This window comes from Falco biarmicus, chromosome 2 (genome assembly GCF_023638135.1).
Source record: "Falco biarmicus isolate bFalBia1 chromosome 2, bFalBia1.pri, whole genome shotgun sequence".
NCBI lineage: Eukaryota > Metazoa > Chordata > Aves > Falconiformes > Falconidae > Falco > Falco biarmicus.
This window is the reverse complement of record NC_079289.1, coordinates 92,555,415-92,567,466: the sequence shown is the minus strand read 5'-3', so window position 1 is coordinate 92,567,466 and position 12,052 is coordinate 92,555,415. Positions and strand designations below refer to the sequence as shown.

At 50.2% G+C, this 12,052-nt stretch overlaps 1 protein-coding gene across 3 annotated transcripts in view; it reads left to right on the top strand.

Moving 5' to 3' along the window:
* Nucleotides 1-7,755: 7,755 nt before the first annotated feature.
* The window catches only part of NHS (NHS actin remodeling regulator), a 261,767-nt gene continuing 257,470 nt past the window's right edge, over nt 7,756-12,052 (top strand). For all 3 annotated transcript variants that reach the window (XM_056328513.1, XM_056328514.1, XM_056328512.1), the window contains exon 1: nt 7,756-8,509. In XM_056328513.1, the coding sequence (XP_056184488.1) occupies nt 8,110-8,509 (400 nt within the window). In that variant the 5' untranslated portion in view covers nt 7,756-8,109. The remainder of the gene's footprint in view (nt 8,510-12,052) is intronic.

Here is a 12,052-nt window from a genome sequence, read left to right as displayed (position 1 = left end):
CCCAGCCTCCCTCCCCATTTCTGTGCGACCACAACCACAAACTCACTGTTGACGCCTCCAGAGAAGAGGAAACAGGCCCCAGCCTGCTGAACTTCTTCGTTAGTGCTGCTTGAAGCCATAATTAGATAATATGAGAGGGTTTTCCTCTTGCCAGCAGACAAACTTAATGTACAAAATCTGAAGTAATAATTTTAAGTATATTGCAGCTCAACTGTAAAAACAGGATAGGGCTGGGGTTTTTTTCTGTAGACAAGGAACAGAGCCCATTAGGTGGAACACAGAAAGACTAGATATAAAGGTGGGTAACTGTATAATAGTTGTTTACCCTCAAAATAAATGCAGATTCTAATGACATTCAATTATTTCACATGTTTCTGTATCTCTCTAAAACCCCAAAGATACCTTTTCAGCTTCTCTAGCATATTTTTCTTGTTTAAGAGCAGATGACTAATTATGCTTCTATAAACTTTGTTTTCCTTTGAAACGGTAATCACTTACTTTGTCAGACTTTTCCTATTATGGTGCATTTTCAAAGCACTTGAAGTATTACTTGTTGGTTAAACAAAACAGGAAGCCGATTTGACTGGCCATGATGAGACCACAAGTGGTCTCCAACTAAAAATTATTTATAGCTATGAAGATTATTCTCAAAAGCTGGGCCACTGGCTCTGCTTCCAGCACCAGTACTGCCACATGGAGGAACTACTCAGCCTGCTCAAGGGTACAAGCCAGCCTTCACTACTTTATGGTAAGAGTTAAAATATTAATGTTTAGGGTGCCTTTCCCTTCTGTTGGTGGAGGGTTGGAAGCACTGCCAAGCCACTGAGTGTAAACCTACTCTTTTTGTCTCCGTTGTGGACAAAGACATGGAAGAAGGAATTAGCCCACCTACTAAGTAATTATGTATCTTTTGTTATTTTGATTTCTTTCAGAATCAAAGAGCTACTCCTGGCAGACAAACTTTTATTCATAATGGAAATCATACAGCTGGAAAGAGTACGTGCAGGGTAGCATGAGCTTTTGCATTTACTTGCCCCAGTGGTCTTCAGACCTGATTTACTCCCTTTTTTGCTATTTTGGACCCCTGGAGCACAGGGTTCCTGATAAATTAAACTTCGGCTACAATGAGCTGGAATATGGCCCGCACACTGTAAGCCAGAGCTTGTAATACCCTAATGCGCTCTCCCTCATCAGTCTGGAAAGGTGAAACCAGCCTGATTCACTCTCGCCCTTCCTCTGCTGAATTCCACATCAGTGGGCCCAACTGCAGGAGCTTCCCTGTCGGGGGATGGCTGGCAAGAAGCACTGCAAGGAAATCTGTGATGTGGACCTACCCTCCTCTCTCAGAAATGCAAAGTTAGCTTGCTCAGCATGCCCGGATCTCCAAGCAGCATCCAGGGCTGAGTGAGATAAGGTCATGGCACAACACAGAAAGGTACAGGTGAGGCAAACGCCCACCCAACCAGACTGAAGTTCCTCCCCTCTGGGAGAAACACTGGGAAGCGTGGAGTCCCCACCTGGCCTGGCCTTTCACAAAGTAGCTCCTTCTTCAGCTCCTCACCATAAGCATAACACGTGGAAGTGACATTTTACTGTCCTCAGCTTGGTGACATAAACTGCAAACTGGATTGACACCAGAATACAGAAACTTGAAATTACTTCCACATTTAGACTTTATGATAGAGACTTAGGACATGTTCAGTGTACAATCAGCACGTGCCAAATTATTTTGGGATGTGCCAAAATGTGTGTTGTTAATATTGAACAAATGATCATCTGTGGATGATGGGGTTTTCACCTTCTGTTCCCAATAAATCTTCCTTTCTCTACAATAGTGTTGCTCCCAATGTCCTGATGCAGGCAAAATGTCAGCTGAGGTCAGCCGAGACCTGAATTAAGACTGCAGGCTTGGCTTGGTGTGCACAAACCGTCTGATGCCAGCAGGCAAAATTAAAGAGAACAGTGAAACACCCACAATGTGCAGGTTAAACCCCCACTGCTATCAAATCAAGTACAATTAAGAAGTCAGAGCAACAAAGAGGGTAGATGGGTTTCACACTGGAAGTAAAATATCTTCTTTCTCCCTTCTGTTTCCCTTGAGTGGATTATAATTCTTTGTAAAGAACACAGTTTATTTTTGTCTGTCTCTTGTTTTATCATGGTTTCTTAAGATACAACCACCTCGGTTAATTTTTTGTCATCCTGCATCTTCCCACTTGGGACTGTAGAGAACAAATTAACCACTTCTCTGCATAGGCTGGGGAGAGAGGATTCATTGCGCTCCAGCTGAGGTCACTGGCAGTTTTGCCCCAAAAGAGCTCTCCTATATAAAATAGACCCTGACTCTAGTTTGAGAGCTTTGTCTTCTGAAGGAGTACCTACCCGCCCTTTCCTAACACACAGCTGCACAGCCTAGCTAGATAGAGCCTAGCTTCCCTGAAAGTCCAGCTCGGAGCTGGAGGCCGTTCCAGCAGTGCAGTTACTCTGCATCCCAAATGTCCTCTACATAACTTCCTTCTTCTGAGACGACAAACCGAGACTCAGTATTCTCTAGGATAACAGTGTGGATACTTACACACATCATATTGGAACACTCAGTGCTTTTTAGGGAACCCCAAAGTTTGCCAGAAATTCCCAAGTTCATTTTGATTTGGTCTTGGATTTGTTGCACATTCTTAACCATTATTATTTTTAAAGGTTTAAATGATAAAGGTATTTAAACAGCTTTCTTTTTTTCTTCTGTGATGTCTCCCAGTGCTAGCAGTTCATGGGATATATGAATGAAACTATATTGATATCAAAGGAAATTACAGCATTCGCTGTTCAGGGAGATGCTCTGATGAGGGGTTTTTCTGACTAGTAATGCCAGGTAGTAGTGATGGAAAACATTCAGTAGGTGTACACTTAACGTGAACTTGCTAGAGATATAAGGAAGTTTCCTTATTAAAACAGACATTTCTTACTAATAAAATTCAATTAGCATGTCAGCCTTGACTTCAGGCACATTTTAAAGGAAGTGTCAATTTAATAATCACTCTTCAGTTTGAAATGTCATCCCTACTCTGATAACAAGTAAAATCTATAACATCTATAATTAAGAGAGTTTGGAAGAAGGGAGTTAGTTTGCACATTTTTAATCCTGTTTTGCCTGCACTGTATGATTTGCAGCACTGTGTGGAGTCCAATTATTCTTTTCTGCTACAGGTACATGCACTCCTGCAGGCCCTGAATTTTCCCCACTTAAAGCAGTGACTAAAACAGAGGGGTCATAGTTCGAGAGTGAAAAGGTTTATGGTAATACAAATATTAACAACTACCAGAAAGAGCAGTAGCAGGCTGGGTCAGTATAAGCTGGTGACAGCACACAAGTGCCTGGGGAAATGCAGTTGGACAGGAAAGAGAGATTAACACAGAGAAACACTCACTGCTTTAACGCCCATATGCGTCCTCACCAGGAGGTGTGAGGAAGGTTAGGAAACAGCTCTACTGAGAATCTTAAAATTCTTCTCAAAGAAGAAAGGAAAAAGGGTGCCCAGGCCCAGAGGGTAAGAGAAAATTCAGGCTGCACAGTGTTAGTGGTGATGGGAAATGGGCAGCAAAAGTGTATTTGTGAGGATTGTGAAAGACTGCAGGGACAAGGATGAACAGGGAATACTCATACCCATACCTATATCATACCTATATCTATACCATACCTATATCTTAGCATATTCATGTAGCAGTTCCCAGAACTCGCACTCTCTTGCATGCTTTGTTAACACTTGTATAGCTGTTTGTGCCAATAAAGTTGTATGAAAGCAGGAACTGGAAGTAAGAAGACGTGTGCCTCAGTATAACAGTCATGTGGCCTTCAAAGGCCAGATCACATTGAAGGAAGAAACCATCTCTGTGTCCTGAACAGAGGAGTGTTTTGGGGAGCATCGGACACATTGTCAAAAGCTGAATTACCAGTCTTTTGCCTGACTAAGCCACTCAAACATAGAGACCCTCTTCAGCAAAAGTATTTCCCAGCTAAAATCCTAATGTCCCATGTTTTGGACGTGATCTTAACATGGTCCTGCTGAAACAAACCGGCAGGGCTGAGAGTCTGTCCTAAGTGTGCTACCTGCCTTAGGCTTTTAGCTTTATAGGCTATAGCCTTATAGGCTTTTACCTTTAATGTGGCCTTGGTGTGATCAATGAATGCCATGGTTGGGTCTAACTGCAGAATGGCAGCTGAACCTTGAAGGGAGTTTCTGAACAAGGACATTTTTTGCTAGCCTGAGTAGGTACAGGTTTGTCTGTGACATCTTTGCTGAGAATAAATACGTGATATACTTAGAGGGGGGCTAACATTAGTGATGACAGATGCCACATTATGGTCATAAGGCCGCAACTTCATTAATATGATGCCTAAAGACATCCTCCTGACAGCCGTGGAAAGAGGAGGAAATGACAATAGCCTACAGCACTCACCAGCCTCTCCTCCCTTTCTGGCACTGCAGGACAAGACACACTGCAAGCAGGCCAGAGCAGTCCTGCCAAACCGTGTGAGATTGCCTACTCCCATCTCCCTGCTTCCTGCAGCTCACTGCAGCAGGGAACCAGATTCCTTCTCATCTGCCAATGGTCCTGCCCTCCATCTCCATCAGCACGAATATCCCCTAGCTGGTGTTGCTGTAAAATCACACCTCAGCAAGGATGTCAGCAGGAAATGCAAGCCAGGGGATGAGAACAGCTGTGGTATGGGGATGGGAAGCTGCACAGCAGCTGCTGTGGGTTATGAGCAGGTGCCTGCCTACCACCAGCAGCACCACTGAGAGATCACGCAGGACCTTTCTTTCACCCTTCTTGCCCACTCTTCCACTCCCATATTGTATGTGTGTCTAAAGCAAACTGTGGTGCAGCCTTTCACTGCCATGGGTGAAAGCCAGTGCCACCACAGCTGCATCCCAACCTAAATTTATGGCAAGCAACACAGGAATACAGCTCACGCACATGCAAGAAGGCAGTACAGTCCAACAGGAGGCTTTTCTTGCCATAAATAAATACGTAAGGAACAGTTTCACATACTTATCCATGTTCATGACTGATATTCTTTCTGACATGTCTCAATCTCTAAGGTCTGTAAGTGCTTCTTGAAATCTAGTGATGCAGAAGGTTGGTCCACACTGATGTATTCACAAATTAATACCCTGGGGAATACTCTTGCAGTCTAACTTCAGCCCAGGGAAATTACCCTCCCTGGGCTGCCCCTGCAGTCAGTGCAGAGGGACAAGCCCCACTGAGGAGCTTCAAAGCAGAGGCCCAATAAGCATTCAAGATCCTGCATGGAAGATTTTTTTTCCCTTTCCTTTGGCTACAAAAAGAACCTCCAGAGACCCATCCCATGAGGCTGAAGTTAGCCTTTGGGCCCCACCCACTACGTCTGACATTGAACAAAGAGAAATCCCGGGGGCAGTTGAAAACCTGCTGAATTAGGTTTTGCACCACCCAATATAATTGATGGAAAATATATAGTAGGTGTGTGACTGGGACGAGATGTTACTTGACCAGAGGAAACTGAGATGTCATCTCCACTTGCCTGGTGGAAAGTGTCAGCATCCCATACTCAAGCTGTGTACAGTCTGTTGTGTTTGCAGTGAAATACTAAGAAAAATGGCAACATCTACACTCATGGAGGGAAAGACAGAAATGCGACAAGACCTCCAAACTGAAGATATGCTCCCTATGATGGAGATGCACAGACTTGGCAAGACCTGCCTCCTTTAAACAAGTTCACTCATGTGTGGCTTTGGCATTATGTGTGTCTCGTGCTGCTACGTACAAGGATCACACAATTCTCATGCCACTAGTAGTGTCCCTAAGGTGAGCTGTACCTTTCCAAGCCTGGGACAAAGAGAGAGACCATGGAGACTACAGTAATGCACAGTAGTAATAACCCGACGGGAAAAGTAAAGGAAGAGCAAGTGCTGGCTGCTGGTAGCTTTGCTGAGAATGAGTAGGGATATGCTGCAGGAACCAAGGTGGTGTTTTCAAGGGAAGGAAGAGAGCTGCACAGTTCCTGCCCTACCTGAGCTGGTCAGACATGACAAGCAATTGGGAGGCTGTGGTTACGTGCAATCTAAAATCCTGCTTCTTGCAGCTTTTACCTGTTAGGAATGGCCCAGGCCAGTGGCTCATCGGGTGCCTGAGAGAGAGGCAGGATGAGTGCCTGAGCTGCCGTATTGCTGTTTCCAACAGGTTTGACTCCTGTGGTCCTTTTCTTGCGATCCCACACCAGTTTGGGTGGTTGCTGCTCTTTCTGGATCATTAAAACTTAATCAGTCCCTCCCCCTTTATGAATCTTGAGTGAAATAATAAAATGCCTTTCAGTGGCTTACAAATATTGTGCGCTGACTCCTACAGGTGAGAGGAGCAGTGCAGGCCATGCTCCATTACCAGGACTAAAAGCCACGCTGCTGCAGAAGAAACTCAGGAGCACGGGCTACATAAGCCCCAGTGATTTTAGCAGCAGCTCCACTCGGGTCCAAGAAATATTTTCAGTATTGCTTGGGCACTGCCCCCCGGACTGCAACGGCTCTCACATCCCTGCCCATTCCCAGTGGGTCGCACCTGAACTCCGGGCCTCCCAGTAGGTGTGGGGAGGTGGTGCTGAGGCTGGGGCAGGCAGGGGCAGACTCCGTGCCCTCCTTCCCTCCAGGCACAGGGCTGGCATTACCCATTCCAAGCCGAATTAGAAACTTGAGCTAAAGACCCATGCTAACTCTGCACGGTGCTGTGTTCCCACAGGCACAGTGTGAAGGCTCATGAACTGTCCCTGCCAAAAGCCAGCAGCTGGGCCAGCAACGTTTGTCAGCTCAGGCTTTGAGCTCTGCGAAAGCAACTGAAGGCTCTCCAGACCTAAGCCTGCCCCAGGAGCAGGTCACCGTGCCTAGCACGCAGGTGCACGCAGGTGAAAGCAGGCAGCAGTGCTTTCTCTGGTGGATATCTGCAACTCAGACCACTTGACCAGAGGTACCTGAATGCTGCTTGCATGTGGTCATGTAATGACAGACTGTATTGCAACACACACGTGCAAGGACGACAAGTTAAATTCAAGTGGGCTAACTTAAACTAATGTTTCCAAACGGTGGAATGCCGGAACTTGCAGCCACTTGGCTCTCCTTTTACGGTAGCTCTTTCTGTGGTAGCTGCACTGCGTATTCACCACCAATAATTTACAGTTTACGTTCGCAGTTCATGCCTGCTCGTTAGGCATGGTCAACTTTCAGGAGTGAACGTAAGCAAGCTCAGCTGCCCTGCACCAGAAACAGTGCTCCCTGTCTGACTGGGACCCGGCCTTCCCTCACACCTCCTAAAGAGCATCCCCCTGACTCGGGAGGCTGCTGCCCCCCGCCGTGCCCCGAGGTGACACCCGCGGGCAGGCACCTGCCTCCTGCAGCGCTCGGGCCTGGCGGACTTGGGCTCTTTTTGCCCCCGCCGGCGTCTTTGCCGCCTTCTCCTTCCCCGCACCCGAGCCGTGCTCCCGCCGGAACGGGGTCGGGGTCGCCCCGGCCGGGCCGCGGTCTTCCCGGGGCACCGGCCGACGCCTGACCGGGCCCGCCCGCAGCCGGTGCCCCGGGGCCGCGGCTCCCCCGACGGCTCGGCGGGCCCTGCAGCGCCTCCCCGCGGCGGCGGCCGCTCGGCACCGCCCCGGTCCGCGGCCCCCGCCCCCGCCCCGCCGCTCTCCCAGGCGGGAGGCTCGGCGGCTCGCTCCTCCTCGCGGCCGCGGGATTCCTCTCTCCGGGTTTTCGGGCCGCCCCTTCACACCCGCCGCCGGAGCGGGACGGCGTGAGAGCGAGCGAGCGAGCGAGGCGGCGCGGATGCGCCCCGGCTCCCCGCGGTGGCAGCGGCGGCGGCGGATGCTCGGCGGAGCGGCGGCCGCTCGGCAGCCCGGGAGCCCCGCGCAGGGAGGCAGCGAGGCGATGAGCCGCCCGCCGGCGGACGGCCGCGAGTGACGGCGGCGGGGCAAGGAGAGGCGGCGGCGGCGAGGAGGAGGAGGAGGAGGAGGAGGCGGCGGAGGAGGAGGGCAGCGATCCCCGCCAGTGCCCGCGGGAGCCCGGGAGAGCCCCGGCCGAGGGCTCAGCCATGCCCTTCGCCAAGCGGACCGTGGAGCCTCAGCGGCTGTGCCGGCGGCAGCCCGCCGCCTCCGTGCTGGAGGAGAGCTGGGGCGCGGAGCCGCCGCCGCCGCCGCGGGACCCGCCGCCGGAGGAGCCGGTGACGACGGGCGAGGGCGCGGAGGCGGCCGGCGGCGGGGAGAGGGAGGCGGCGGCGGTACTGATGGTGCTGGACCTCTGCTCGGTCAGCAACGTGGCCCTGTCGCGGATCCTCCGGCAGCTCTCCGACGTGGCCCGGCACGCCTGCACCCTCTTCCAGGAGGTCGAGGCTGACATCCAGGGCACCCACCGCCGCGTCCGGGCGCTGCACGGCCGCATCGCCGGCCTCCAGGGAGCCGTGCGCGGCCTCGACCCCAAGCAGGAGGCAGTGCGTAAGTACCGCGGGATGGGGCGCACTGCGCGGTGGGGCGCACGGCGGCCCGGCCCGGCCCGGCGGGGGAAGGCACCCTCAGTAACCCGCCGTGCAAAGTTCGGGGCCGGAGCCGGTGCGAGGGACGCCCCGGCGGCGGGGCGGGAGGGGCCCGGGCGGGCGCGGGGCGGTCGGTCGGTCGGTGCGCGCCGCCGGGCGCCGCGGCGATGCCGGCGGGAGGGATGATGTCAGTGGTTTGTGCCTTACATAAGGAGCTGGCTGGCGGGGCTCTGGGGCGCATCTTCTGCAGCCGAAGGTTTGACCGGGGAGGGGGCCGACCTCTGTCTGCGGGGCCCCGGGGGGTGGGCGGCAGGGGGATGGTCCCCCGGCCCCGGGCATCTTGGGGTGTCTCCCAGTGCTGGCCTGTCCCCCGCGCCGGACAGATGTCTTCCCCTTAGAAGTGTCTCTGACTTCCCCATCGAGATTTTAAGCTCTTAAGTAGAAATGATAAAGCAGCTTCGTCGTTAGCCAACTTTTGGGGCCATAAAATAAGGAAGTTTGGTTAATGACTTCTTTCTGTTATAAGCGTGGTCCTGAAGAGCCAGGGCTGGGGGGGGGGGGGGGGGGGGGGGGGGGAGAAGATCTAGGCAATATGCGACTTGTGTTACGAGCAGTAAGAGCTTGAATCCTGCTTCTTCTCCACCCAAACTATAAAAGCGGTGACAGGCTCTGTAGTCCTAACAGCTGCCGATTTCTGCTGAATATGGCTCATATTCACAGCAGTCTAACAATTTTGTACTCTCACTGGTGCATACGCTTCCCAAGCGCCTGTGAATATGTATTTTTTTGGTACATAGGGCTGTGGATTGGAAGTCTGGAATAGCAGAGATTGGTGTCGATCCCGTCCTCTTAATATCTGGCTTAGTAAAAGCAATGGCCTCAAAGGGGGTTTTGGCTTAGTTTTTGCCTTCTGCTGTTCCTCTCTAAATCCTGAGTACCTCCAGTGAGTACAGTGAAGTGAGTTTACACAGGGGTAAATGAGAGCATGCTCTCTTCTAGGTGTTTTTAATGAACATGCCATTTAAAAAATCATGCTCTGGGTTTCCTCCCCTTTGGAGCGGTGTGGAATATAAGTTAGTCTCCAAGGATCAGCGAAGCTGTGCTGATTAACAGAATCAAGCTTTGAGTATTCAGCGGTATTTAAACTACATCCTCAGCAGCTGTAGAGTGACTTTGCTGGTGATATATTAATATACATCAACTGTAGATCAGACCGAGGGAGGCTTTCTGTGGTTTCAGGACGAGTGTGTAATCAGAGCAGAGTGCTGCGCTGCGATTGGAAACTACGGCGTGAAGGAGGCTTGGCCGATGTAGTGAGGGAACTGGCTGAGGAAATGAAACTCCTTGTATCACATTCTCATCTGTAAGTCTTTTGAGCTGAGTTCGCTGTGAGTATATACTGATGTAACTGAGAGCAGAGCTTAGCCTTTCTAATCTGTACGGCTTTTTGCTTTCTGGATTGTGCAAGTGCAGCTTGTTTTCACAGTGCAAAACCTTGATATTACAGCACAGTTATGTCATGCGCTTAATTAGAGGGTCTGGTTTACCCCTGTGATGATAAATGCATAATCTGCTTCTTTGATGTTCTTCTGTTTTCATTTAAATCCTTCTCTGTTTAGGAGGGGAGAGACTTTTGGTCATGATTTTCCCCATGTACACCTGCTGTTCTTCCTTCCCTGATATATGGTACAATGTACAGCACGGTGCCGCTGTTAGAGCTGCAGCTGGCCCTCAGTCTGGCCAGCCAAGGGTTCCTCCACAATGCCAGGCTTTGCCACTACTCATCCTCTAGTAGGTGTGCATCTTGCCTCCAGCTATACAGCTGCTTGCAGGCACATCGCCCAGCCTTCATCGCTTCTCTTCATGCAGTGCTGTGCCACGTGTGCTTTAAAGGTGGAAGTCTCCATACCAATCCAATGTGCATGATCAGTCGACTTCTTTGTTGTCCGGCTGCTTTTATTCCCCATCCAGTGTTGGACCAGCACAGCTTCATTTGCATAGTGCTATGTCTGAACAGCTCAGCTGGGACCTGGAGCTGAACAGCACCATTCTGCACACCTTCTCCTCACATCCCCCAAATCCATGCACATCCACAGCAACACCTCCCTTTGGTCTCCGGACTGTTCAGAGGGCCAGATGAAACTGCCCGTCCTCGCTGTAGTGTATGATAGCACTCTTTCTGCTTTCTGGGCAGACACCTCCTCCTTTGTTAGTACTTTCAGCAAGACTATGCTAGCATTTGTTTCAAGAATTAAGTGTCTACGCAATTTACTCTTCACAGTATTACACTCAAGTCACTGCACCCAGTTGATTTTTGAAACTGAGAGAGCAATCGCAGGTGGTCACAGGTCTGCCCAGGACCTTACCAGCATCACATTAAGGCATACTAACTTCTACCTCCTGTGGCAAACGTGGGACTGATGAGGTGGCCTCTGGGCTGTCTTTTGGCTGTATAGCCCAAATGTCACATCTAAGAATAACTCAGAATTGGCTGGAAGTTTGGAGTTGCACCACGAGGAGCAAGTTGGTGACAGGCATGCAGCCACTGCACCCATAGCATGACTGTAAAGTTTGCATTGAACTTGTTGCATGCCGGGAGCCTGGAGGTTCTGGGCCACTTGGCATATCGACTGAGGTATGTTAGCACCACGACAGTGCAATGCAACCACATGTTTTTTAAGTGGTCAGTTTAAAACTTCTAGGCTGTCTTGCCACAATGAGATGTTCTTGATGTTCTAACACCAAGTGCAGCGCAGGGATTTGAGAATAATGCTACCAGACGTTGCGCTAGGTACTGAGCTGTGACGTTGGAAGGCCTTGTTCTCCACACCTTGTAAGCCAGCTGAATTCCGAGATTCCCTTGTGAAGGCACAGGCTGGGAGAGGAATAATGGGCTAACGCCATCTCGGGAACTACTGAAGCCAGTGATTATAGGGGCTTCCCTACCCCCATCCCTTGCCCAGAACGCCACTCCTTGGCAGTCGCAGAGATGATACTGAGGGGAAAGGGAGCAGGAAAGGAGCTCACCTGAAAATAACATATTGTACAATTTTGCATAGGGCTGTATTTTATATTTAAAATTAAGTATTGTTGTATTGAAATAAAACATCTATGTTGGGTTCAGGGAATATTAACTGAAAATTGAAGTTAATTAAAACTGGCATTTTTCAGTAATGCTTAGTGCTGTCGTTTTCATGAGGCCTTAACATTCTCAGTTCTGTTGCTAGTGGTGTGCATTTGCAAGGCTGTGTATGCTTTGCTTTAAGAAAAGTACCTCAGCTCCTCTGCTGAGCTACTGGCAAGGGTATTTACCTATGTGCTGCTCTTTTGTCACTGTTCAGAAATCTGGTTAGGCACAATAAAGGACTGATTCTGGGCAGCTGCAAGCAGGTCATCTTCAAAAACTCAAGGTCCCACGCCTCTGCCTTCCCAGATGCTGCTTGTCCTTTCATCTTTTTATAAGCCTCTGGCCAGCTAGCATCTTGCAAATATGAATCCTTTCCCA